This window comes from Strix uralensis, chromosome 14 (genome assembly GCF_047716275.1).
Source record: "Strix uralensis isolate ZFMK-TIS-50842 chromosome 14, bStrUra1, whole genome shotgun sequence".
Classification (NCBI taxonomy): Eukaryota; Metazoa; Chordata; class Aves; order Strigiformes; family Strigidae; genus Strix; species Strix uralensis.
In genome coordinates this window covers 24,159,027-24,186,732 of record NC_133985.1, presented here as the reverse complement: position 1 = coordinate 24,186,732, position 27,706 = coordinate 24,159,027, and the positions used below count along the sequence as shown (strand labels likewise).

Sequence of the window (27,706 nt, the reverse complement as noted above, 5' to 3'; positions counted from 1 at the left end):
AACTTAACAACCACCTCAGATCTGCCAAGATCCTTTTGAGAATTTTGCAAGTCACACTGAATTTCCTCTACTGCAGTTATACTGCCAAAGCAGCCAAGACTTTTTTTTTTTTAAAATAAACAAACTTATATAAACTACAAATGCAGAGGTATTCCATCCCCCTCGTACCATCCCTGCTCCCTGCATGTCAGCAGTATAAATGGTTATAGAATCCCTCATAACCCTATTGAGCCCTGAGAAAAGTCATCAGTGGAGCCACAGATGACACTGCCCCCCGTATGAACATGAACTTTTCAGCGTGGATGTCCGCCTTTCACACATGGGAAGACAGAAAGGCTACCAGAAAAAAACCTGTGACATAACAGGCATTCACAGTACTTTGTACATAGACCACCAATAAAGTATCGCAGAGCAAGTGGAGAAAACGTACATCCACTGCTTCTGCAGCCAGCTCTCCTTCGAAGAACTGTATTTTTACTTGCAAAGCAAGTAAAAATTTATTTGTAAAAATGCTCAACATCACGTTTGTCCTTGAACATCTCTTTTACAACAAGAGGCATTAAAGATGCACCTACTGGTCTCACCAACATTCACCCAGCCCAGTGTTCTGCCTTCCAAAGCAGCAATAGGAGACGTTACTTAGGGAGTGAGACAACGCCTAGCCCACCTTCCGTGGTCCATTCCCCCGCTTTCACTACGCAAACACACGCAAGTGTCTTGCTGACAGCAAAATGATCCAGGAACACGACCACCTCTGCAGGACAGAGGAAATGAAGATGAGTACAGTGGCACAGAAAGCCATCTGGATATCCCAGACTCATACAACCCCAGCTTGTTGTGAACCCTCCACAGAGTCCCAGTTCCAGCCGCCTCTCTGAAGACTCCTCCTTCCACACCTGCTGCGTTTGAAAGCCTCTACCAACTCCCCACCCAGTCCCAATCGGAGCGAACAAAAATTCTGCAGCAGACACACGTGCACAGCTGGCAAGAACCTCCACACCCGATCCCAAACAGACCGTACATCCATATTTCCCCACATTCTTCTCTGCTGTCAAGATGACTTTCAAGTGGCATCCAAAAACTGCTTGAGAGCACATAAATCTAAATCCAGTCTTGTAGGGTTCCAGCATCCCTCATCTACTACTAACAGTCTCCAGACAGGAAGAGATGATTTTCCAGTATGAGCTAGTTAGAAAAACTAGTTGAAATACCCTGGTATTTATGGTTAACGCAAACATTGCTGATACTTGCAAAGTAAATTAAGCTTATTCCAGAATTCAGATCGTTTCTAAATATCAACTTTATTCAATGAAGTCCCTTATGAATAAGATACTTTAGATTGTGACATGTTTCTGTTAAACTGTATAATCTACATATCATGTAGAAGTGAAAAGGTCTTCCGAACACATTAAATTATATGTGCAGATTACTGTAGGAAATAGATAAAAACTCAGACATAAAAAAAAACTTGTGAGACACATAACTTACTATCCATAATGGGGGAAAAAATAAACCAACCCTTTCTCCACCTTAAGCAGCATACGTGGATTATTCCAAAACATTATTACTCGAAACACCTTGTGTCCTAGGCCTCCTAACCTCCACCGTATCTGTACAGCTTGTCCGTGCATTAAAACAGTCACCTCACACACTTTCCCACGTAAGCAAGAGCAGCACTGCCCTGCACCGGACACGCTGAGCTGCTCTGCCCTTAACGTGGAACGTGTCCTTTTACAATATTGGGACAATACTGAGCTAAAGCTTGACACGTCTTTTATCATTCTGTCCTAAGAGACATTTTGAGCAAAAGGGTAAGATCTGTTTCTAGTTAGAAAAGGCAAAGCTGTTTTCTAAGAGCAGCACAGTTTCTCCTCAGGATTTCTTCTAGGTGCTCTCAAGATGACACAACTAGGACTGACCATTATTTTTTTTTTTTCTGGACTAACCATAATTAGGTTATTCCACCTTTTATCAAAGTAAGAATATTTAAGAGCTACTCTCTATAACTAAATTTACACAGGAAAAAAAAAAAAAAAAAAAAAAACCTTTTCAGAGGCTTTACCCCACCAGAGAAAGTAATGGTTTCCCAAAATTCCAATATTAAAAAAAAAAAGCGCGCTATTTCAGCTGCTCTCTGAACCGCTTTAAATTCTGTACTTCTATTCCCGAGTTTGCTGCCTTGGAAAAGTGTAGATACTTGACTGCAGTTTTGTATTTCCAAAAGCCCAACATCAGACTACGGGCTAGTAAGTGAAACCATCCTCTCAGGATACCACAGGAAAGCACAGACTTAAGGATCCCAAAGAGTAGAATATATTTTTCCCTAGCCCTTTTCAGACGTAGTTCACACTATTACTTTACCCTAGATGAGTATTTCCCAAACTGTGGTTGACTGCTTGGTGCCAACTCGTCACTTCTTCTGGCAGAATGAGTTTAAAAAGACGACTTTTTTTTTTTTTTTTTTTTTTTTTGATAGTACATCATTACCATTGTGAAAGCAGTGTTCATTATGCGTGGAAGGTTCCATGACAACACTAAGTATTCGCATTACAGAACTCTGAAAAACATGCCTTGAGTATTTCACACAGTTCACATATAAGAGTTCTTGTACGGATTTGGAGAATACACTGTTTAGAGACAGCGGCATCACCGAAACCCTGGTAAGTGGAAGGCTATTGATGAAAGGAACTGGGGTGAGAACTGCGGTGCTGAACAAAGATAATGATTCACACACCAAAAAAACCTCTGTTTTTTCCTTGCTATCACGCACTGAAGTTGACTTCTACTTTGTTAGGGTAGTCTAACAGGCGTCACATGGTTGGATAGTAACAACTAACCAGGAAACAACTGACCACCTTTTATTGGACAGAGATTCACACACAAAAACAAGGCAACACTCCACCAGTCCTTCCACCAAAACAGTAGTAAGATCAGGCACCCCAAAGATTCATTACCTCACACTCCTATCTGGGATGGATGATTCCGTAACGCAAGAATACTCATGATACACGTGTCAAATGCAGTCTGCTACAAGAGTAGCTCTCCAGACCAGATCTTAGTTAGCCCCAACACATTTTTACATTTCAGGTAAGAGTCTCAAACGCTTGTCCCGTTTTCCTTTTAAAGATCCCCTTTCTGCATGTGTTGGGTTGTTTTGTTTTCTTCCTCTTCCTTAGACAAATAAGGGAGGAGCTAAAGTGCATCACCACAGCTCTCAACCGCAGACATCGCGTGCCAGGCCACCTGGGTTTGCAAAGCTAAAACCAGCACACTCCTTCCTACTGATAGCCCTAGTTGCAGTGCTAGACCAAGGCTAAAGAAAGCAGCAGTGTTGTGGGAAGTCAAGAAAATGTCCCAAAGTCAGAGCTCTGCAAAGAAGTCTAAAGAATGTCTCATAACAACAAGAATTGTTAAAAAGCTGATCAAAAGGAGAACTAACAAAACTCTTCACTAACACAGAACCTCGTTCACCCTCGCGTGGGTCATTTTAAGAGCCCTCAGCTCTCCGAAGCACGCCATCGCTAAGGGAACACAGAGGAACAGCGCAGGTATCTCTGAAGAGCTCTTTTCAAGATCTCCACCCAACTGCCTCGCTGAGCTACACCAGGAATAAACCAAACAGATGCTCAAGAGCGTTTAAACAACACGTCACGCGAAGCACAGATTCCTACAGCTGAAAATGAAATCTGAGACAGAACGAAATCCATCATCCCCGCACGAAATCAGCCTTCAGGCAAGGGGCATCGTTTAGGCTGATCGAACATACTTAACACCTTCCCAGAAAAACCAAACCAACCCAAACCCCCACGCTCCAAAGTTCGATACAGACGTTTCGCCATCGGAAGGCAGGAGCGTCCCGGACGCGTTTGTTTCACGCTGAAGTTACTTCCAACCACCGCACCCGAGGCTGCTACGCCCGCCCCGCCCGGAGAGCCCCGCGGCTCGCAGGGCCGCTCCGCCCCCGCCCCGCCGCTCCCCGGGGCCCGGCGCAGGCCGCCAGCACGGCGCTGCCGCGGCCCGCCCGGGGGAGGCGTCGCCCCGCGGCCCCGGCGCCGCCGCCTCGCCCGCCCCGCAGCCCTGCCCGGCGGCGGGAGGCCGCGGCCCACGCGGGGCGGCCCCGGCTCGCGGCGCCCCCGCTCCCCCACCGCCACCCCCGCTCCCCCCGCGCCGCGCCCCCCCCCCCCGCCGCCGGGGCCTCACCGCCAGGTCCTGGGGCACGGCTCCGCTCATGGCCCGCACCGTGCCGCTCCGCCAGGCCCGGGAGGGCAGCGCAGGCCCCGGCTCCGGCCCCGCCGCCTCGCCCTCGCCCGGCCCCGCCGCCAGCAGCAGCAGGAGCCGCTTCCCCACGGGGGAGGCCGCCGCGTCCGCCATCCCCGACGGGCAGGAGCCGCCTCCGCCGCCGGCCCGAGCCCACCGCTCGCCGCCGCCCCGAGCCACCGAGCGAGAGGCTGCCCCGCGCTGGGCCTCCGAGCGCCGCCCGCCCCTATCCCGGCATGCACCGCGCCCGCACGGTTCCCCCCCTTCCTCTGCCCCACAATGCCCCGCGCCGCCCCGCCCCGCCCCGCACGCCCGGCGGGAGCTCGCGGCGCCGCCCCCGGGGCTCGAGGCGACGGGACCGGGGGGGACCGGGGGGACCGGGACAGGCGCCGCGGCAGCCCGGGGACCGCCGGCAGGAGCCGCAGCGGGAGGCCGCCCCCAGCCCGCCCCCGGGACTCGGCCCAGGAATGGGGGTTCACCGCCACTGCGAAGGGGACGGACACGAACCGGCCGATCAGCGGCGCCCGCGGGGCGGGGGGTTTCAGCTCGGCCCGAGGAACCGCCGTTGGCCCCCGAGCAGCCGCAGCGCCTCACCCGCGGGTCCGGCGCTTGGCTCCGCAGCGAGGCAGAGCGGGAGAAGCCGTTTGTGTGGGAGCTGTCCGCGGGGGACGGCTGTCACGGTTCGTCGGTACGATTGAACGGTTCTCGTGCCCTGAACCTCCTCTTCAGCCTACTGCACTACAAAATACTTGAGGATCCTGCACCGTTACACGCCACCCGCTGCACCCCAGCGCTGGAACAAGGAGCAGACGCTGCACCCCTCAGGACAGGGACGTTCTTGTGCAAGGAAGGGGTTTCCTGGTGGGTGTGCTGTCTGCTCGCTCTGGCAGAGCGACATCTGACACTGAGCTAGCAGCAACACAGACAAGTTGCTTGTTTTCATTGATTCAAAATCATTGTAGACCTGTAGATGAAAACTTTCCATCTTTGTTACCCTCAGGTTAGAGGGATGCGATTTACTGTACTGGGGAGGGGTCGGGCGATGCCCAACACCAGTTCACACCCTGTGCCTGTTCCCAGCAGTGTTTCGTCATTTCATCCCATTATCTCTACTCCTTATGGTGTGATTTTAGTCCTGATGTGGCATGCAGATAAAGTACTGAACAGATTCTAAGATTATTACATCAAGAGGCAGTTCAGGTTTTGATTTACCACATGCCAATAGCCTCACTAACTCCCACACACCCCCTTTCCTAACCCTTTTTCAATGACAATTCTGTTGCACCAACTTTTATTATATGTTGGAAAAATCAGTTTCATGGGCTAATTTTGTATATTAATTTCAAATACTCATTTACTGTAAAAGGGTGAAGACGCCTACTGCTGTTTAGACGTCTGTATTTAAACTACACACTGAAAAGGCTGCCAAACCGCTTCCCACAAACTCACCTTGGGAGCCCCAGGCTAGACCCCATGCTGCCCAACCCTGTGGATGGCTGCCCCAGTCTGCCACCTTCACAGCCCGGACTGAGCTCCGTGCTCCAGCATCCAGGCGGTCACAGAGCGGCTGATCCCGGAGCAACTGTGCAGAAGATCCACCTTACCTGAGAAGAGCAGGACTGATGCAGATACTCACCCACGCAAGTTTTCAACCCTCCCCTTCAACACTGTATCCAAGACCACCCCTTCCACAGACAGCAGCCATGTTCTTTGGAGAACTTTATTAAAATATATCCAAGAAGTAATCAAACATTTTCTCATGAGTCAGGAGAGGACTGAAGTGAGAAAAACATCTGTACAGAGGACAGTGCTGTAAGTTTTTGTTTACATGCTTTATTTCAATGTTTCACAGTTTAGTCATTGTCTACAAAAATATATTTCTGAAACTCTGAGTCCTCTATAAAAAAGCTGGTCAGCAGCAGTGACCCTGACAAACAGAATGTACCTTGGGACAGTGTGAGCACCTCCTGTAAGCAGATTAGCGCAGCAAGGGCACTCCTGCCTCACCCTGGGAGTCTTCTGTTCTTTGGGATTAAAGCTCTGCGCTAGCTCTGAAGGCAGGCATTCAGAGAAAAAAAGAAAAATCCTTCCACTTCTGTATAACTGCACTAAGCTTGGGAGGGGGAGCTGCAAGTCAGTGTATCACACAGATCGCCCAGGAGAGCGCTAACAAAGGACTTGGCACTTGGGGGGTGGAGAAGACCACAGGGTACTTCAGGACTGGTAGATTTTTCTTTGAGCTATCTGTTCAGAACAGCCTTTGTCTGGTGATAACAGGTTCAGTCTATAAGCAGAGGTACAAATGGCATATGAGCAGAGTAGTCCTATAAGCACAAAGAGAGCCCTTCTTTGAGGTCACGATAAGGGTTCTGTTCATTTTTACCTCAGTATTTTCTGCTGTGGCTTTAGACAAGGGGAAAATTGCCTTCATATCACGAGCCTACACAGTGTTGGACAGAACAGAGCCGCTATCAATGCCGTCAGCTTCAACTCCTTAGTATCCGTAACTGGAAATATTTCTATGACATCAGTTATTTAGTTCCTAGGCTTACTAGTCACCAGTATATCTAGACACTACAACTAAGAATTGAGAAACTCAAGCGCCCCCCCAAATGAGATCTTCCCACTCTTCTGCTCAGTTATTTGACTGGTCTATATAGATACTTGCAGTTAAGAAGAAAAAAAAATTGCTGCCTCTTTTAAAAAAATAAATCTATCTTGCATTGTGCTCTAGAAGAGACAGGGTCAATGTACTCTGATCCTCTGTATTCGCAAAGCTCATAACTAGAAGCCCCTTACCACAAAACAATCTCAGACCTGAACCTCTAAGCAGGGCAGGAATTCTCAGCAGCAGCAAATAAGGAAAAAGTAGTTATCGACAGACTGCTTCCCTAATGTGGTAACAGATAGAAGAGCTCTCAGTCCCTGAAAACTTTTCCCCATCTGCCTGTCAGAAGAACAGGTTTCTGAGCTAGTAGCTTGTAAAATTTCCACCTCCTAGAGATCACTCAGGAAAGCACTGCTGGCTATTTTAGGTACAGCTGCAGTCAACGTGCTTCTGAGCTCGAGGATTTTGTTCAGAAAAAGTTCTCCTGTAACTTGTGCCTACCACCAGTCCCAGTCTGATCTGCTAAACCTGAGCAGTAAAGGAGGTATATGAATTTTAAGTAGAATCAGCATCATCCAGGAAAACACAGAAGCCAAGAACCTTCACCGAGACAAATACCTGATCAAAAAAGACACTCAGCCCTAGAGAACTAGTATCATCTCACTAATGCTAAACAGTTAAAAGTGTCAAATCTGTAAGAAAACACCTGAAGTTTACGTCTTGCCTATTTTCTTGAATTGCTGGGGGGGGGAGAAGGGGATGAATCACTTCCCTGTATCAGTAGTAAGCCATTAGATGAAGGCAGTATTGGAGAAAAACTTAAAACCAGGAAAAAATCTGAAAATGTAGTGACTCCAAAAGCTTTTCTCAGCTTTCCAAACTATAAAGAGCCTAAACACAGGATTCTGTCCACCCCTCAAGGTGTATTTCCAGTCTGATCCCAGCCATTCAGCTTCCAGTCACAGACAGGCAGCAGGGGAAGAATCCAGGCAGGGAGGGAGGCAAAGCCGCGCATGCGGGGCGCTCCCCACACAGCCCCTACTCCAACGTACCCACACAACGGGAGCAAACCAGCCGGGAACTGTTACAGCTTGTGCGTGGAAAGGCTGTAACTGAAGTGTAACAAGATGAGAAAAGTCAAGGAAGATTTGGAATTAAGGAAAAATCTTTTCCTGTGGAACCTGTTTTGCTGAAGACTCCATACCCCTCAAAGAAGCGATTCATATTCAGTCATGTGGGAAATGGGAAAAGACTTGAGACCAACAATCCTGCCTTGGCTTCAGGTGACGGGCGAAGAGCGTTCCTTCTCCTCTAGTATTACAAAGCTTATTTGTGTAAAAAAACACTGTCTTGCCCGGCCCACTATTGGAGATGCAGTAGGCTAGCAGAGCTAAAGTCAATTCATTTGGTCAACTGTTAAATCTGCCTTTTCCATCAGCACAGAGACAAGTGGTATGTTACTGATAGTTGATGCAGTTATGCCAAAAAAAAAAAAAAAATCTGTAGCAAAAAGCTTAGAATTCTAACCCGATAGATACCTTGTGGATAAACACCACCATTAGACTGTGAGGTACGTGTGTGTGAGGAACCAGCAACTGCAGCTGCAAGTTATTGCTACCTGCTGTCTCCCAGTGCAAGTTTTTCCTATTTCTGCATTCTCTTGCCTTCTCCAAGTTACACAGACTCCAGGGTGAACTATTCTGAAGCCTCACAAACACAGTGGCCACCAGAACACATTTGATGACATTTTAATCCCTTCCAAATTATTTACAAGGCTGGCTTTGAGACTGTCACTTTTATCTTCAGGCCTAGTACTGCATAGACAAAACTTTGTATGGTCAAGAGCCAGCAACGCCTGCGCTATGTCTGTTCTCACAGGAAACCTTAATTAAAACAAGCGAAGTAATACACAGAGCTGAGCCTAGGCTGCATTCTACCAAGGGCATGATAAAGACAATAGTCACAACTTCTCCAATTCACTAATATTGTTCTAATACTCCCCATGGCTACTTAGAGACCTTCAGCCAAATTAGATTTAAGCTACAAGTCACAACTGAAAAGTGTGCACTGCAGTCTGGTGTTCAGAACATGGAGGGCCATCCCTGATCAGGCAGCTCCACTTCTATCTTCCAGTGCACAAGGGCAGTTCCCTGTCACAGGCAACCGAGGCAGATATATGGGAAAACTAATTCGTTAAACCAAGTATTTCTGAGGGGAGGCAAGGTCACTGCTGCCCTGCCCCAGAGAAGGAGAAAGATTCATTGAGAGATTAAAACAAAAGGGTTACAAAATAAAGGCAAGAGCTAAAGTTTGCCGGTAATGAAATGCATTCTCCCATCCTGTGTGAACAGGAAACAGTCTCTGTAGGGTGTTAAAGAAGGTCCGAGGAGGAGATACCCTCCTACTTTTTCTGCTGCCAGAGGAGAGAGAGAAAGATGCTGCTATTGGTCAGCAGGGATCTCTCTGTCTGCATCCAGTTTGCTCGTGTCTCCTGGGGAAGGGGTACGCGGTGCAGAGTGAGGAACAGGAGGGATCCCATGAGCTACCATCCCTTCCACTACGGGCGGTTCTGGTAGCCCAGGGGTGGCTACTCCCACTACTCCTGGAGGAAACCTAAAACCAACAGAAACACAGGAATTACAAGCTTGTCCAGCAGTTATGCAAGGGGAAAGGAGCCATGCCCTCGGGCACCTGCTGGATACAACCACCTCCTTCTAAGAGAAATGCTCTGGCAGAGCACAGGGAAAGTCTCCAGAGCAGCAGTTATACCCCAATACCAAATGGCAGCTGCTCTCAGGCAGGCAGAGACTCTCAGGTCACATACTAAGCATTTGGAAAACAGGCACAAAGTTCATCTCCAGTGGAAAACAGTGTGAGGCACTGTATGAAGGAACCCTGAAGGGCTGAAAACTCCCCCCCCCCATCAGCAGGAGGAGCATAAGCTGCCAGTTATCCTTCACTGGGCTCCAAGATAGAAAAAGTAAGGAGCTGAACTACAAAACAGCTAGACACAAGATGAAAACAGGGGAGAGATACTCATGAATTGCTAATGAACTTCCATTCTTCCATTACTTCCATTCTGCCTCCCTGCCTTCTCCAATAAATGTATCCGAATCTCTGTGGATCTCTCGGAGAAGGGAACAGAATGTGTTTCCTACTTTGCAGATGGGAGAAAAACAGAAGGGAAGCAACCCACCCACAATCACTTGGCAGGTCTGTAACGGACAAATAAACTGAAATACACCCTATTTAGGCCACTGCCCAAATCCACTGGACAATGTCTCTTTAATAGTCCATATTTGGGCCACAGATAAGAATGGTGCTTTGTTTATACAGCCCTAACAATAGGCACAACTTTAACTGTTAAGATCCAGACCTCTTCTCAGGCACCCAGCAGGCTTTCTTATATCCAGATACCTCTTGGGCAGCTCTTGCAAGGATTTGGAAAAATGAATCAGTATGCAGCTGGGACTAAATATGACCAAGTAAATGTTAAATCCTAGTACGGCTTCAGAAGTGCTGCTGTCGAGTTTCTGGAAGGAGCCCGCATACAGAGTACACGGGAACAGAAACAGACCTGCTTGCAGGCACAAGCAGTTCTCAAACCCAAAGAGGGATGTGGGCCTACTTCAGCAGGAAGATACGCTTGGAAGCAGCAACTTGGACAACCTGCGTATCTCACCTGTACGCTGCAGCTCCGTTGAGCTCTGGGTGGACAGTAGCAGGATCAATACTGGACCACTGAGCTGCTAACAGCAAGTACTCCTTATTAACACAGTTCCTCAAAGCATCAGGTATGTGACCTGCAAGAGCACCGAGAATGACAAAAAACCAGGACATGAGTAGGAGGGGCTCGTTCCCTGAAGCATTTACAAAGGAATGCAGAAAGGAAATGCACATCTTTTCCATCTACCTCCAAGGGATAACACTGGGCAGGGGAGGCTCTCCTCTGAACAACCGGTCTCTGGAGAAGACAAGAAACTGATCCTTCCTTCCCACTTCTGTGATCTTGTGGAAATTATTGGCCACAAACTGCAATTGCCAAGCCTCACCTTCCTCAAGAGACAATATGTACTACTCCAGAAAAAAACGTGTACAGTACAACTGTCAGAGGAATTATTGCAAAGGATTTGGAAGATGTACTAGGTACAAGGCTTTCCCAGGGAGGGGAAGTGCCACTCCAGTACCAGTTACAAGATTCTCAGAAAGGAAAGAGACAATTATCAACTTACGCTCCAGGTCCAGAAACCAGTTACTGAGTCTAAGTTTTCAGAACAATCAGCAATAATCCTTGCAGTGAACTAACAAAAGGAAACTACTTCAGCAGCAGCTGCGGAGCACACAGCCTTCCTCCTTACCTGTAATAGCCCTGCGGATCTCTTTAGCTGCATCTTCTCTGGATTCAATGGAAGCCTGCTCACTGTACCAGGCAGTGTGAGGGGTGCAGATCACATTGGGTGCATCTTTTAAGGGCCCCTGAGCAAAGCTGTGGGGGTTGGGGGAAAAAAAAATAAAAGTGGTTTCTCTCCAGAAGCGGTAACTGTGTCTGCCCTCTCGGGTATCACTGTAACTCGAATAGCAAAAAACTGAAAGAATCATCCAGCACAGGTGAGTCACAGGAAAGCAGCAGGCACGCAGGTGCAACATTACCTGAAGGGCTCCGACTCGTGCACGTCCAATGCGGTTCCTCTGATTCTCCCCTCTTTCAAGGCTTGCGCTAAGGCCTTCTCATCTACCAGCCCTCCCCGGGCTGTGTTCACTAAGAAGCAGCCCTGGCGCATCTGCAAGAAGGAAAATATTAAGTAGATTGAGAACGAGAGTTTTCACGGAGGCTAAGTGAATCTTGGGAAGTCTACTGGAAATGAGCAGGAGCCTGCAGTGATTAGATGAGGCCTGGACGAACTAGGAGTGCTCTCACTGCAAAGCTAACCACAGGGGAAATGCCTGCAAGCAATGCTTGAGAAATTGGCTTTAAAAATGAACAAACAAAACCAGAAGACAACAAGGGCAAAAGCGGAACTCTCAAGTTCTGCACTCCATATTCATCCTACTACATTAAAAAAGAAAGAGGACATGAATCAAGTATCCAGCTATACAAAACTGGACTACAACGTCCAGATGTCTCTCATGAAAGCACTGACAAGCATTCATAGACTAGTGGAGTAGAGCCCGAGACTGACTTTGCAGTGGGCTTGGGCAGAGAGGCTTTGGCAGAGCTGTGTAAAGAAACTTACACAGTCCCAGCCACACCACATCTGGCTCTGACCAGCAGCATCAATTCTGCATTTTAAAGGCAATCTGAAATTACTGAATCACCTAAAACATTCTCTATAAATGAAATTACTTGGCAAGAAGAGCCAATCCTATTGTTCTCTTAACATGGAACTCTATACAGCACAAAGCACAGGCACCCGGATCCACACGCTCCCAGCCTCCAAAGGCAGCAGGAGGCACACGACAGAGGCAGCAGGATTCACACGCTCTCAGCCTCCGTGAAAGCAGCAGTTTCTGTTTGCATTCATTTCCACAGTGCTCTGTGGGGGAAATCAAGCTCCTGCTGCACCTGTTTAATAGTGAAGTCATTGATGAGGTGATGGTTATGTTCATTCAGGCTGCAGTGCAATGTGATGCAATCGCTGTGCATTAGTAGATCCTGCAGGGTTCCTACTCGTTGTAAACCCAAGGATCGCTCCACTCCATCCGGCAGATAGGGGTCATAGAAAATCACGTTGAAGCCAAAGGACTTGGCTCGCAGAGCCACTGCCTGTCCAACTCGGCCTTCACAAAAGAAAACCCACAATCATCAAGGAAAGGTAAAACAAACTTTAAAGACAAGATACTGGGGTAGACTGGGAGCCTACACTGGAGTTTATTGCCAGGGCCCAAGGTGCTGCAGCCCCGGAAACCCCTAGGATTGCCGCAGGGATCCAGAGGAGGTTATTCAGTGCTGATCCCATGTGGCTCATTCTAGTCCTTCCCCATGCAATAGCCAGAGCTTGCCCAGAAGGAGCTCTGCTTTCCAAACCAAATCTGGACCCTGAGTCAGAGGCAGTAATGATCTGATTACCAGAACTTGGAGAAGGAACTGGCAGCTTTCAGGTGGCTTTGTTACTGATACAGAGCCTAGCACACAGGGAAACAGTCACTGAGAAGAGCTGTCTGAATGTTCCAATTCTTCTAGCCATTTCAATACCAAAAAAAATCCCCAATCCCAGGACATACACCCAACTCTTGAAGATATCCAGCATCACAGAATAGGGCACTAGCATTCCTTATGAGTCAGTGTGTTTCACAATGAACAGCTGTAAAATTATCACTTTTTCAGTCTGTAACTCTTAGGTTCCCAACAACTTTCACAGTTCACTTTTTAATCTAACAATTCCCATCACTTACCTAGTCCAATGATGCCCAAAGTCTCCCCACGGATACGCACAGCGCCTCCAGCCACCTCTCGAATCTGCTCTACGCTGGAGGCTCGATTCCCTTCCCGCATCGCCTGATGCAGCCAAGTAACACGGCGATAGAGGTTCAAGATGTGGCAGAGGGTGGAGTCGGCAGTCTCCTCTACTGAGGAGGAAGGGATGTTGCAAACTGCAATGCCTACAAAGCCATAGAGGGCATATAAGATTTTTAGCATCGCAACACTAAGCCAGCATAGAGCTCTTCAGGTGTTAGTGCTGAAAGATAATTCAGAACTACTGCCAAGAAACACAGGATTCATTTCAGAAGCTCATTCTACAGCAACATAGATGCAACCAGACAGCTTTTTAACCCCGAGGAAATACAATTTTTTCCTTACAAATATCCATTTGATTGACACCCTCACCAGGAAAAAAAAACAGGCTGAAATGAAAAAACTGGGTCATACAGGTGACGCAAGAAACCGACTGTTTTAGAAGATCTGCATCCAAAAAGATGCACTCATTCCAGAGATACTCCCAACAGATTCACCGGCAGACTGTAGAAGGATTAAGACAGATGGTTGAGCTCTTTCATGCTTCACAGTCCAGATGCTCACTGCACAAGCATCAGCTTCCCCAGGAGCAACAATAAGTAACTAACTCATTAAATGCAGAGAAGCTGCAGGAGCCTCTCTACATCTATTTGAAGTTACACTTAAAAATAACAACACATAACACTCCCACTCTAGAATAACAGAGAGCCACAAGGGACCATAAAACCCATGGCTAGAACTATCAGGTAAATTACTAATGCAAACAGAGTCAAAGTCCTGGAAGCACAAATTACTGTCAGGAAAGGGAAAGATGGAACACTGTAGCAAATCTGGTCATTCCTGAGCAGTCTATTGAAAAAAAAAAAAAGCTGGGGGGGCAGGGCTGGCAACATACCACTTCACTACTGCTATCCATCATTCAACAAACCAGCCAAGGAATGAAAATAACTAGATGAAAAAATGATCTCTTCCTAAACATAACCCTAGCCACCTGCCAAACCAAGGAAACCTTCCTCCTCAGAAGTCCACCACATACCTAAAAACTAGGAATAAAATCTAGGCAATGGCTGAAGGCACATAAAACTCAGCAACGCATCACTGTTTGTAAGCCTATTACAGAGAGGACATTTGACTCAACTCAGATCACGCTCTCCCAAGAGACCTAGGAAAGCAATGGCCACGCACAACGCCAGGTATCTGACTCCTTTTCTCTATCAAATCCTTTGCAATTGTGCCGTAATGCCACACAGATGACTCGGAGACATGAGGAGGGGAGCCAGGGAAACCTAGTTTCTTGTAATCTCACTTCAGACAAGCCACAGGCATTCACCTCTTACACAGCTAGACACAAATTTGTGTTTACACATAATACTATACCCAAATGTAAGAAAACACAGCCCTTCGTTTTGATTTGAAGATTCAGAACACATAAGGAACAGTATCTTACCTCAGAATGCATTAAAGGGCCTGGATAAGCATGAAAATAATCATTAATTGTCCATGAAAAAGCAAATCTGGCCATGCATAAAGGTTGTCATACTACCACTCCAGAGCAGTCTGGTGGTAGAAGAACTTTGACCCATGTCTCCTTGGGTTAATGAGAGTGGAGTGGGGGGAAAGGGAAAGCTATGAATCTGAATGAATCAAAGATATGGATGGTGACTTTAAATCAAGAACCTTAAAGAGTAGATTAGGTTCCAAAATCAGCCCAAAAATGTAATGGCTGGATGAGAGCCAAAGACCTTGCCAGGAACTCTTGACACTATTCAGTCAAATCATTCAGGTGAGAACTCTTTAGACCCAACTCAAGCACTAGACAAATATGCACCTTCATTTATCTGCAATTCATCTGTTCTTACAGACCTGGAAATTGTAATGCCTATTTCTATTTTATATATAAATACTTGCATTTGATTTAAGCTTCATCTGATCTGCATTACATTAAGAAAGCTTCTAAATTACTGACGTAAACCCAAAAAAGGGGCAGGGCTCAGATGATCTGCCTCACCCAGGAGGCTACAAGGTCCAGAAATCTCACCGCCATACATTTGATAAACAGCAGCTTTTTGTCACCTGATCCAGAGACTCCTCACGTGTCGAGGGCTCTAAAGGGATCAGTAATAAAGTGTGGAATTGGACCCTACCTGCATATAAAAAACTAACAGGAAAACTCACTTATCAAGGATTTACAGCGAGTTTACCCTGTACCCGCATCTGCAGGCTGCTTTTGAACGTCAGAGTCTGCTCACTTCTTTCCCCACAAAAACTCAAAGCCACTTCACCAAAAGTTACCTAGACACCATGTTCAGGATTCTGAATCCCAAATAACAGCAAAGATGCTGACATCTTTAGCAGAGCAAGCTGAGAACTGAAAATCCTTCTTTCAAGCCACCTACCAGCCCCGATATTGGTCAGCTTCCTAAAGACGCCTGGTACTAAGCAGCTGCAAATCTTTTTACATAAAAGGCTTTAAATGGACTCAGCTATCAAACAGAAAGCCATGTGCAGTGCTGCACCTCACATTCAGTTGTGATCACAACAGAGCCCTAACGGTGTCATCATACCTAATTCTGCAGCAGATTTGATGTCAACATTGTCATAGCCACTGCCAATACGCACAATGACCCTGAGGGCTTTGAATTTCTCCAGGTCCTGACGAGAAAGGGTAATGGTGTGATACATCAGCGCTCCCACCGCCTCATTCAGCACCTACAACAAAAACCAGTCCAAATCAATCTCCGCTTTGAGGCGGAACGCATCTGAACGCTCACACATTTTCTTGCCCACCTTTTCATGGATTTCCTGAGTTGACTGAGCATCACAAAACGCCACTGTAGCAACATCCTTCAAGATGGGCATCTCCACGGTGCAATCTCGTCCATCCAGCAGTGCAACCAGTGGCCGTGCTGGCATTGGGCCATTCACAATCGGAGGCCGAATGCCTATTAACGAGAGTCAGCAGCAGTGATTAACGAAAGACATCTGCTAGGCCAACGAGTCACTAGTTCTGTTAGAGCTCGACGGTATTTAGGAAGGGATTAGTCAAAGCAAAAGCAATAAATAGGAAACAAACACAGGGAAATGAAGCTAGAAAAAAAATCTGCTACCACTACATAAAGAAAAATAAACCATGTTTTATCAATAAGGAGATGACAGAGGTGGTCTACTCAGAAGCACGCCGTCTTGCTCCAGGCTCCCGAAACTGCTTCTGAAGGCCCTTCAGGCCTACACCCCCTCACCTGCCCCCGGCGCCCCGGCACACTGCGGCCGCCTGCTCCTGGCGCGGGCAGAGCCCGGCCGCTCGCGCGGCCCCGGCGGCGCTGGGCAGCCGCCCCGTTCCCGAAGGCCGAGGCGCGGCCCCGCAGCAGGGCCGCGGGCAGGCGCTGCGGCGGCGCCGGGCGGAGGGAAGGAGCCCGCCCGCAGGCAGCGGGGTGCGGACGAGCCGCCGGCAGGCCCGCTCGCCGCCGGCTGGGCCGGGGTCCCCGCCGCCACACGGGCACGCTGGCGCCGGTTACCGCCGCCGGCCGCGGGGCCGCTGCCGAAGGCCGCCCGCCCCGCCTCACCTTCGCAGATCCGGTCCAGCCGCTGCCGCTTCACTTTGTGCCGGTCCATGGGCCGCGCCGGGCCGCGCCGCCCCTCGGCGCCGCGGACGGTCGCCCCGTCAGTGGCCGCCACCGGCTCCCGGAGGAAGCGGAAGGGCCGGGCCGCGGCCCCGCGCCTAGCGGCCCCGCCACCACCGAGGCGCCGCAGCTGGGGGCGCCGCTCGCTTCCGCTTCCGGCCCGCGCGCCGCCACCGCCTGCCCCACAAGCCCTTGCGGGGCGGCGGCGGGCGAGGCCCGGCGGGGCGGGGCCGGAGGCGGGGCCTCGCGCTCCTGCCGCTGGGCCCTAGTGCCCCTCGGGCCCCGCCGCTCCGGGCCCCGCGGGAGCGGCTGCGCCGCCGGGGCGGGCACCAGCGCGGCCTGAGCCCGCGGTTGGGGCTGCCGGAGCCCCCTCGGGGCCGCGGGGGTGGGAGAGGAGCAGCGCTGCAGCGGGAGGCGGGTCGGTGCTCTTCGGCCCCGGGAGCCTCACCGGCTCCGCGACACTCGCCGGGGGGGAGCGGCCCCGCGGCCTCTCGCGCCTGACCTCGGGGCCCGCAGGCGACGGCGCGCGGCTCCCGGCCCGCCTGTGCCGGGGCTTCCTCTGCGCTGCCCGCGCTGCGGGTCCGGAGGCGGGAGCCCGAGTCCCGCCCCGAGGGGACAGGACGCGCGGACTGACCCATTGCTGCCGCCCCCCCGCACCTCCCGCGGACCCTCCCGGATCGGTCGCGCGGGGCCCGGGGGCTGTTCTCGGTGGCCCTCGAGGTCGCTGGTCCCTCGGCGCTGCTGGGCGGGGCCGCGGGGGCTCTGCTGGCAGGGCCGGGACGAGAAGCGCCGCTGAGAAGCCGCAGCGCAGCCGTACAGATCCAGGGGTCTGCGACTCCGGGCACTCGGTGGCGTGGGGCTCCTGCGCGGAGCCGCCTGAGGATGGGCGCTCTCGCTGCTCCTCCCTGCCGTGCGCGGGCGGACAGGAGACGTTGCCGGCCGGGGGACGGCGGGGAACACGGGCGTGCTGGGCCTGGCTCAGCCCCGCGACACCTCCGGGTCTTCTCCAAAGTGAGAGAGGCCTCAGCAGGCGTTCGAGGGGCAGGTTTGCCGTTCGCAGAGCGGTGCCTGGCTGCAGGAGCTGACCGGGGCGGTGGGTACCGCAGCCCGCCTTGCCCGGAGCGGGGAGATGGCCCCAGGTCTGCCAGGAGCTCCGTCTGCGGGGACAGACGGGCCGTTCGGAACAGCCCAGCGCCTGCAGCCACATCCCCACACGTGTCCACGCCCTGGGAGTGGATCAGCACCACGACGCTGTCTCCAGCTCCCCGCAGCCCCTCTAGTGATACCCCGCACCTACCCCCTCGCTGCGCGCGTCACGCTCGCTGCCTCTCCGGGAGGAAGGTCGGACCCTGGGGGCGCTGATGACCCCCGGCTCAGCCCCCGAGCAAGTCACAAGTGCTCACGCTCCGTGTACGGACGAGCCAGACACATCGCCAGGCAGGCTAAGGGTTTAGCTCCCCGGCTGGACCACAACAGGCTCCCTTGCTGCTGTGACCCAGCGCCCGGGAGCTGGAGCTGGGTGTCTCTAGAGGTGGCTCCCAGAACCTGTCTTGTTTGCACAGATTTCCCTGAACAGAGACAGCTCCCTTCCCACCAGGCGAGGACGGATGCCATCACCATGAGACAGGCGAGGCAGCAACAGGCGTTACACCCGTGGAGCCGTGGGGTGGGACAAAGCCAGCGAGGACACGGCCGGACAGGCCCCCCCACACACATCCTGTATATCCAGAACCTTCTGTTTGCTCCCTCGGCAGAGCATTAACGGTCACCAGTTAGAGTTTGGGGGTGAGAGAGGAGATGCAATCACCTCCTTCGCTATCCTTTTTTCCTCAGAAAACAGACTGAGGCAAAGAACTTGACCGCGTCCGTGCGAGTGCCCCACGCTGGGTGCAGCGGGTGCCACTGTCACTGCCCCCCGCAGCCGCCACCAGCTCAGTCCCACCAGCACGTTCCAGGCACACGGCGCGGGTCTCTGCTGACCCCCCCGAGCGCTGGGGGCGGGAGCTGGGGGACAGCACCTGCGGGCTGTGCTGGGGACCCCAGGAGCCGCCGTGACAAGTGTCCCACGGCAGAGTGTCCCCAGAGACGCCCCAAGCGTGGCCGGGGGACGCAGGCTCAGAGCAGCCCGTGGTGACACACAGCCTGGAGGCAGAAGAGGCGATGGGGGCAGCGGGGGGGCCGTGCCGGTGGGGTTGTGGCCCGAACCCCCCGGGGCCCGGCCCCGCCGAGAACCGCTGCGCCTGGGGACCGCGGGTGGCCGCGGCCCGTCAGGCGCCCCGGGGACCCCCGTCCTGCGGGCACCGGGCCGGGCTCCGGGCCCCGGGCAGTTACCGGCGAGAGGCGCAGTGCCGCGGCCTTCTCCTCCGCCGCCCCCCCGGCGCCTGCGGCACGGGTAACGGGGCAACGGGGCAACGGGCTGGGGCCGCGCCCGCGGCCGTTCCCGCGCGCGGCTCGTGCCGCGGTGCCGCCCGGGGCTGCGGTTGAGCGCGGGGGCCGCCAGGGGACGCTCGAGCGGCAGCACCGCGGGCACGGCCCAACCCGCCCCTACGGACCGACACCGGCACCAGCGGCGGGACCGGCCCCCGCGGGGCGGGTGGGGGGTGGGGGTGTGCGTGTGTGTGCGTGTGTCTGTGTGTCCGTGTGTCTGTGTCTGTCTGTGTGTGTCTGTCTGTGGGTCTCACCCCGGAGGTCACCCCGGGGCACCGGGCGGCCCGCAGACGGCAGCGCGTGTCCCGGTGCCTGTGCACCCCTCGGGGACACCCGGTGCCGCCCCCCCGGTGCTGGTGCCCCCGGCCGGGCCCCCCCGCCCTGTTCCAAATGACGCAGATCGCCGGCGGCACTGGGGCCGCGCCAGTCGGTCTGAATAAAAACTGCCCCGACACCGGCACCGCCTGTGCCGCTGCCCACGGGACCGGGCAGCGCTGCCCTCCGGCCGCCCTGCGGCCCCGGGAGACAACCCCACCGCCTCACCGGTAGCCCAGCAGCCGCAGTGCGCGGCAGGGGCTCGCCCCGGCGTTCGCGCTGCGGGACCCCACGCGTGTACACAACCCCTCTGGGCGCAGGGGGGGCTCCTGGGCGTCAGCAGCATCCTGCTGATCGCTCGGAAGTACTTTGCTGGACGCTGAAAAAGCACCGGAGGGTTAGGAGGGAAGAGAGGGCTTTTCTGAGGACAAAGACACTGGAAATCCCAGAAACCTTGTTGCCGCGGCCGGCACGAGCAGAGAAAGCCTCGTCCATCTGGACACAGTAGCTCCGTGCTCCGGTCCAAAGTCCTGCCGTGTGGGAGCGGCCCCTGGGCTTTCCCGGTAGTCTCGAGAGCACCTAATGCTGCTGATAAGATGTAAAGTAAACAGCCCTGCGCTGCTGCCCTGCCATGTGCCCATCACGGTCGCAAGCAAAGAGGAGAAAATGTACAGGGGTGGTTAAAATTAAAACCTACTGCAAGCAGCTGGAGCCTCTGCCTCCAGTCCTTCCTCCACGGCACTGAAAGGCAGCGGAGGTGGCAGCGGCTGGCACCACTGAGCTCCGCGGGTTGACGCCCTTGGAGCCCCCTCTCAGGGTGTGAAGGAAGGGAAAGCCGGGCCATTCCACTGCGGAAAGCAGCCGTGGGGCTGCTGCTCAATCAGGGGAAACAACCTAATGCATGTTCTGTAACCCAGTCGCGCTCATACCTCGTACCTTGCCAACCTACAGGAACAGCAAATTCTCCTTTTCAGTTCCATTACGTTTCAGTTACCATGTTCAATACAGCACGTGCTTCTCAACAGCCCCACCTGGGAGGCCGCTGCCAGGCCCGCTGGCCCGCACGCGGCTTCAGCTCCACTCCAGACAAGGAGGGAGCAAGTACCTGCTCTGACAGTGGATACACCAGGATCACAACACTGGGCTCACACTGCATCGCTTAAATGTCTCAATCAAAATCTAGTGTGATGCATTATTAAACTACTTACTTTTTCTATGTTCTTGTCTCTGAAAAAAATTTAGACTTAAGGTAGTAGAGCAGTGCTGTTCTAAGGAGCTCCTTCTTCTCTTGAAATATTTTGGCTTTCCTTTTACAAATAAGTTTTCTTCTGAGCTGCTCATGACTTGGATTGCTCCTAAATCTGTCATCCAAGCACATGCACACTAACCATTGCCTTGACTAGTTGGTGGGAAGGGACTTACAGAGCCTCTAATCCAGAACCTGTGTGCTAGTGAGCAAGTCAGCTGTGGCTTTTTCTACAAGTTTGGATACAGACTCCAACACACCTCTGGATAACCTGTTCTAGCACTGCACCAACTTCTTAGCGAAAAAGTTTTTCATAGTGTCCAGCCTGAACAACCCAGGGTAGAACTTGTGGCCATCACCACGTCTTCTATCACCTGTCACTGCCAGCATGAGTTTGGGTTTGTCACCTTTGCAACTCACCTTCGAGTAGCTGTAGGCTGAGAACAGGTCACCTCTGAAACTCCTCTTTGCCAAGCAAGGAAGCCCAGCTCTGTCAACCTCTTTGTGGGTCACGTGCTACCATCTTGGTAGCCCTCCACTGGCCCCTCTCTAGTTCCTCCACATCCCTCCTGAACCGCAGGGGCAGGGAGCTGTGCACAGCAGTCCAGGTGTGGACACACCACTGCTAAGTAGACAGGAATAACTTCTGTCAGTCCCTGGCCATGTTCTGTTCTGACACAGGGTGCTGTGTGGGTTGTCTTGTTCAGGATCAGAGCTTACTGGTATCCATGGCAACTTCCAGGTTCGTTCAGTGGACTGCTCCTCAGCCAGTCAGTCCCCAGCCCGAACAGATGCACGGGGTCACCCTTCCCTGCTACACAACGCCACTTCCCTTCCTCAACTTCACAAGGTGCCTGTTGACCCAGTCCCCTCATTTCTCAAAGCTCCTCTGGACTGAAGCTCTGTTGTTCAGCATGTCAATCGCTCACCCTAAATTATTATCATCATAAATGTACTAGTTCCTTTTTCCTGTAGGATGACTTACAGAGTTATTCTCACCAAAGATATCATCTATCCATTAAGCTTTATGACTTTGTACCTATCCAGACACCTAAATGTCTCTGATCTTCCTGCTGTGAACTGCACTGGGGCTAAAGTACAAGAGCAGCTTTGAATGCTTTATTCATAGGAGCAAAAGAAGAAAACTATATATCTGAGCCAGAAGTGGCCAAATATCACAGATACTGGAGCAGAAGCCTATGGGTAGCTGCTATGGGTGTCAAACCCCTGATCCTTCTTTGGCAATGAGCAGCCAGAGCTGTTTAGGGCACTAGCACTCATGCTAGGAAATGAAAGAGGTTTTTATTTGGTTTTCTATGAATATAGACATTAACTTCTGCTGGACTGTTTGCATTAGGTTAATATTTCTGTAGTGTACAGGTGTTAATATGAGCTGAGTGTCTACTGTCTGTCTCTAGCCCTGTAAAGAGCAGAGTATGGCGCTGTAAATATTAGCCCAGGCAGAGGAGTGTTTGCACAGCCCTCCTCTGTGCTGCCTCCTGCAGTAGTACTCTGACAGTACTCCTTAAAAATGACCAAGGCTCAGCCCTCAGAGCCGCAGCATCTTCTGCACTGCGGGGTAACATGCTCCGGTTTTGACTCAAGAAGGGTTGTAGTGATCAAATCCTGAAAAAAGCAGCAGAAGCACCAGTGTGCTACTGTCTTCGTTAGATTAGTACTACAAAAAATAAGGTAAAACTAAGTAATTTGGCACATACTGCAAACAAAACACTTGCTTGGTCAAACCCACTCTTCACTTGCTGTGGCAGTCACAGGCGTAGAGCAGAATTGCCTAGCACATCACTGGAATTGCTGCTTTAACACAGCAATATTCAGTCATTTCAGAAGGAAACTATCGATTTGTGCTCTTGGTTTGTTCAAAAGGGATCCCCAGTAACAGAAAGGACTGTCCATTGCTGTTGATTTGAAGAGAAGAGGAAACTGAAACTCCTCCTGCAGATACTGTAGGGACCTTCCTGCCACCAGAGAGGAGCAACTAATGAGGAAACAGCACCAGCACGGTGAGCGGATTTCTGGTTCCACAGCCTATGGTAAGACGTGACACAGATGTGGCCTGACATGTGTCCAAACCTGCTGAATGAGTTTTGAATGTGTTAGAGGAAAAACTCTCATGCACCGTATCAAGTCCTTCATAGCCTGAAAGCAATGTGAAGAAGGTAAACTGTGATGGCTCCAATGAATTTCAAGAACCTGAGGTTTGGTGCTAGTATTTTCCATGAGAGGCACTGTGACTGTAATCTGCACTGCAAGGACCAGAGGATCCAGGCTCATGAATGATAAAATAGAAATGAAAAGCAAAGTAAGGCAGTATTCTGGGGGGGCAGGTGGGGCGGTGAGGGGAGGAACTGTACCAAGCTATCCTGGTCATGCTGGGAGGGAGCGCGAGCTCCTGCCACTGCTGTAAAAGCAGCTGCTCTCTTGGGCAGATGATTCTCAGTGTAACAGTCAAAACCACACAGCCTCCATGAGAATGAAATAACGATGAAACAGGCAGCGCAAACCTGATGCCCGATCACCTTGCATACTGCTGTCCTCTTTGATCTAAATGCACGTCAGGCAGAGCAGCATTTACCTCTGAGAATAAACGCAGAGAACGATGGTTCACCCCGGGGTCAGAGCACCAGTTCTGTCTTCATGGGATTCAGTAGAAAGAAATCACAGCTCTGTAATAACCTGGTTCTGTACGGTAACTGATTGCCTGCTTGACCATGGCAGAATACTTTACTGAAGGTTTCCCTCAGCCCTGCTGAAGTGACGGCCCATCGCTCATACATGTGCAGGGGTAACACCCTCCAACCAGTTGCTGAGGAGCAAACTCTCTTCAGAGCTAGGAAAACAGCTCTATGAAACACACATGAACGTGACTGCATCACTCTGGATTCAAAGAATTTACATGCAGATTGACTTCCTTGATGAGTTTGGGCAACTCTGTGCCTCAAGGTCCCATGTGTAAATGGTGACAGTTCTCACAGCCTGTGTTTAAGTGAGTGTGTTTATTTAAATGATGACATACTGCCCAGGTACTGCTTACAAACAGAATGGTGCTTACTGCAGTAGGTGTGGACAAGGTGCTATGAACACACCTGCCAGGATGGGAAGGAAAGGAACAAGCTGTCCAATTTTTGCATGTGTTTAATCCCCATGCAACCTTGATGCATAAAGTTAACACTTTAATTTTGGGTAAAAGAAAATACTAGCAAAGATCTGACAAGAATTTACTTACTATGAGCCTTAGTCACGTATCTGTTTCATAGAATCACAGAATCATAGAATCATTTAAGTTGGAAAAGACCTTTAAGCTTATCAAGTCCAACCATTAACGCAACACTGCCAAGGCCACCACTAACCCACATCCCTAAGCACCACACCCACACGGCTTTTAAATCCCCACAGGGATGGTGACTCCACCATGACCCTGGACAGCCTGTTCCAGGGCTTGACAACCCTTCCGGGGAAGAAACTTTTCCTAATATCCAACCTAAACCTCCCCTGGCACAACGTGAGGCTGTTTCCTCTTGTCATATCACTTGTTACTTGGGAGAAGAGACCAACCCCCCCCTCTCTGCACCCTCCTTCCAGGTAGCTATAGAGGGTGATAAGGTCTCCCCTCAGCCTCCTCTTCTCCAGACTAAACCCTCCCAGTTCCCTCAGCCGCTCCCCATCAGACCTGTGCTCCAGACCCTGCACCAGCTCCGTTGCCCTTCTCTGGACACACTCCAGCTCCTCAGTGTCTTTCCTGTGGTGAGGGGCCAAAGCTGAACCCAGTATTTGAGTGTGGCCTCACCAGTGCCAAGTACAGGGGGATGATCCCGTCCCTGCTGGCCACACTACTCCTGACACAAGCCAGGATGCCGTTGGCCTTGGCCACCTGGGCACACTGCAGCTCACATCCAGCTGCTGTTGACCACCCCCCCAGGTCCTTTTCCTCCGGGCAGTTTTCCAGCCGCTCTGCCCAAGCCTGTGGCACTGTGTGGGGTTGTTGTGACCCAAGAGCAGGACCCGGCACTGAGCCTTGTTGAACCTCATGTGATTGGCCTGGGCCTATCGACCCGGCCTGGCCAGACCCTCTGCAGAGCCTTCCTGCCCTCCAGCAGATCAACACTCCTGCCCAACTGGGTGTCATCTGTCATCACAGGACCCGCTGACATCACTAACCCCAAATCAGCCAGGACCTGTATGAACCTGCGAAGACCAATACATGCAACATAAATCATGGAACTGGTGCTAAAAGCGGAGGAAATCTGATCAGATTTGATCACCATTTCTGCCACTGTTTGAGGAGGTCAAAGGCCTGGACCTTGCACAGAATTAGAGAAACTGATTCCTGAGATATTCTACATCACTCTGGTAGATGACCCCCACAGGTCAGAGCTGGCCTATACAATTTCAAATGGAAGGAGTGATGAAAGCTCTGGTTGTGAGAGACTGCTAATTACCCAACTCTCTGAGACTGTAACAAGGTTACAGTGCTGCCTGGCATGTGTGTGGGGAGAAAGGAATAACCAGATAACCTGGTCTGTCATGGGTCCCAAGCAAAGATACATACAGCTATGCAAACACTGAGAAGGGGACCGTGGCGCTGCAGTCATGGGCTGTGCCGACTAGTGAGGTGTAGGGAACTGGCCAGCCCATTGCCAGACACTATGTTTGGGTTCCTCTACTTGGCCACTTGCCAAAGCAACCTGAAAACACTGCCAAAGCATCCAGCTTTAATGTGAAAGGAAGAATTTTAACTTTCCTTTTTTATCTGCTTCAGGGCTGAGTTAAAGAATCATTTCAGTGGGCTTTGGGTGAAGATTTATAATCACAGAATCAGAAGAAGAGTCTGGAAGGAACTTGAGAGATCCTCTAAACTATTCCCTCGTACCAAACTGGACTGACCCGTCTAGAGCTGTTCTTAAAGATCCCCAGTACATATGATCTCTTCTTTTTCTTCCCTCCCCACAGAAGTTGTTGTTATGCTGTTGTAGAAGAAATTGTATTGGTCCTTGACAAATCCATATGGGAGACAAATAGCAGCCTGTTATTTTCCAAACGCTAACAGATCGTTTATGCATTCCAGAATCTTACTAGAGCTTGAAGTTAAGATTGTTTATATTCCTTCCTTTCTCAAGGCACACACACTGTTTTCTCTTCTCCAGGCTTTTCTCCTGTGAGATGTTGGCTATCAATTCACTGAGTTTACCGAAATCTGTCTTTGCTTAGGGGAAGTGTAAAAACAGCAAAAGAGAAACAACAAACTAAGGGTCACAGACAGACCACCACTACCACCCAAATTGCCCTTTACATTAATATTCTCAAAAAGCTATACCTGTCAGCTACAGTCGGGGCTCGCAGAGCTTCCCCTCCTGTGGTTGTCACCATCTTCTGTACGAAGAACATCAGCAACACGTTCCACAAACTTCCTGTACCACTGTACTCCTGTAACACGGGATACCTGGGCAGGGGTAACCTCCCACTGCCGTGCACTCGGTGGTGCCGCGTGGTCTGACTGCCAGGCAGCCTGCAACAGAAATGGTAGTGCCCAGTTTTCTTCCCTTCTAACAATCATGCAAATTGCCTAGAAAAGATCCTCCTACAATCTCAAAGCAAGTACACTAATCCATGACAGAAGGCAACATCTCTTCTACTTCTCCTGCCTGTTATTCCTCAGAAGTTGCACACTGCTGTGTTCATATTCCTGTCATAGTGATCGTCCAAACAGGTCTCTACTGTACCACAGTTAAAATGTGGGTCATGATTAAAAACTTTCAGATCCACTTGTTTATTCTTGCCATTTCTCACAAAAACAGAGAAAAGTTCACACGACCAAGGCGCTTCTGTTTTTTTCACATTGTCATAAGTAAACCTCTTTGCTCCCAGATTTTCTTAAGTCTGCCAGCTTCCTCCTCCTGAACGGTAACTGCAAACGATTCACTACAAAGTTAAAAAGGCTCTGTCCCATCCACCATTTTTCTTAAGCTCCTCCAACTATTCGACTTTGATTAGACTTCAAGCCATGGTGAGAATGATTTTTCTCTCCCCCTTAAGCACGAAGAAGAGCCTCCAGCGTTTGTGGACAGCTCGCTCACATTCAGAAGAATTGTCTCACAGCACTCCCCGCAGCAAGCAGGAGGACTGATTTTTTCAGAGCCCAAGAAGAGGAGGGCACCGCTGAATTGGATTGTGAATACTTCATGTGTTTGCACAATTTTTACCCTTTCTGTTGGGCTTTTCGGGCAGATGGGGTACGTCTCTACTCGTGCAAACAATCGACCTACGAAGGGTTTGCCTCACTTTCACATTCTAACGCTGGCCGTGCCCGTGTCGGACCGTGACTTCCCCCGGGTTCGGCTGACCCCAGGACGCGGACTAAAGCAGGATCTGTTCAAGAACGAGCCCGGCTGCCCACGCGCGGGCAGGCGCTCGGCGCTGCCGACACCCAGGGCTCTGCCCAGGGCCGGGCCCCGCCGCTCCCTCGCCCCCCGCCGTGTCCCGGCCCCCGGCAACGCTCCCGCCGCTCCAGGCTCCCCCCGAAGGGCGCCCCGGGGTGCTCGGCGCTGCGCAGCCCGGCCCGGCTCCGCGCTCGGTGCGGGGATGAGTCAACAAACGCCCGAACGATCGAAAATCCTCCCCAGCCCCTTTCGAAACGCCTGTGGGAATCTCGCCCGGGACGCGCGTCCTGCCCCGGGGGCCCGGCAGCTCCCCTGGGCGCTCCGGGGACGGACCGCGGGCAGCCCCGCCGCTCCGCCCGCCCGGCCCGGCACCCCCGCCGGGGC

The 27,706-nt window shown here is 51.5% G+C and overlaps 2 protein-coding genes and 1 long non-coding RNA gene across 5 annotated transcripts in view; 1 reads left to right on the top strand and 2 right to left on the bottom strand.

Annotated features, from left to right (window-relative positions):
• KDM3B (lysine demethylase 3B) overlaps positions 1–4,477 on the bottom strand; it is a 64,249-nt gene extending 59,772 nt beyond the window's left edge. For all 3 annotated transcript variants that reach the window (XR_012630808.1, XM_074883357.1, XM_074883358.1), the window contains exon 1: positions 4,201–4,477. Coding sequence is in view for 2 of the 3 variants with exons in the window: in XM_074883357.1 (XP_074739458.1) it covers positions 4,201–4,371 (171 nt within the window). In the remaining variant the exon portion in view is untranslated. The remainder of the gene's footprint in view (positions 1–4,200) is intronic.
• A 100-nt stretch (positions 4,478–4,577) lies between these two features.
• LOC141949545 (uncharacterized) lies at positions 4,578–6,149 on the top strand. The gene is made up of 2 exons (XR_012630806.1): positions 4,578–5,118; positions 5,624–6,149. It is a non-coding gene; the product is annotated as an uncharacterized LOC141949545 (long non-coding RNA).
• Positions 5,964–17,089, bottom strand: LOC141949543 (C-terminal-binding protein 2). The gene is made up of 9 exons (XM_074883270.1): positions 16,883–17,089; positions 16,107–16,261; positions 15,884–16,028; positions 13,259–13,465; positions 12,429–12,643; positions 11,516–11,646; positions 11,224–11,351; positions 10,548–10,668; positions 5,964–9,478 (listed from the first exon to the last, which is right to left on the bottom strand). Exons 1-9 carry the CDS (start codon positions 16,929–16,931, stop codon positions 9,307–9,309), a joined length of 1,323 nt encoding a protein of 440 aa, XP_074739371.1. The 5' UTR covers positions 16,932–17,089; the 3' UTR covers positions 5,964–9,306.
• Positions 17,090–27,706: the final 10,617 nt, after the last annotated feature.

Coding starts and splice junctions, on each gene's coding strand:
- LOC141949543 (XM_074883270.1), bottom strand. CDS start 16,931: ATGGACCGGCACAAAGTGAAGCGGCAGCGGCTGGACCGGATCTGCGAA. Junction 11,647..12,428: donor ATGACTTCACTATTAAACAG/GTGCAGCAGGAG, acceptor TCCTTCTTGCAG/ATGCGCCAGGGCTGCTTCTT. Junction 10,669..11,223: donor GATCCGCAGGGCTATTACAG/GTAAGGAGGAAG, acceptor GTGCTCTTGCAG/GTCACATACCTGATGCTTTG.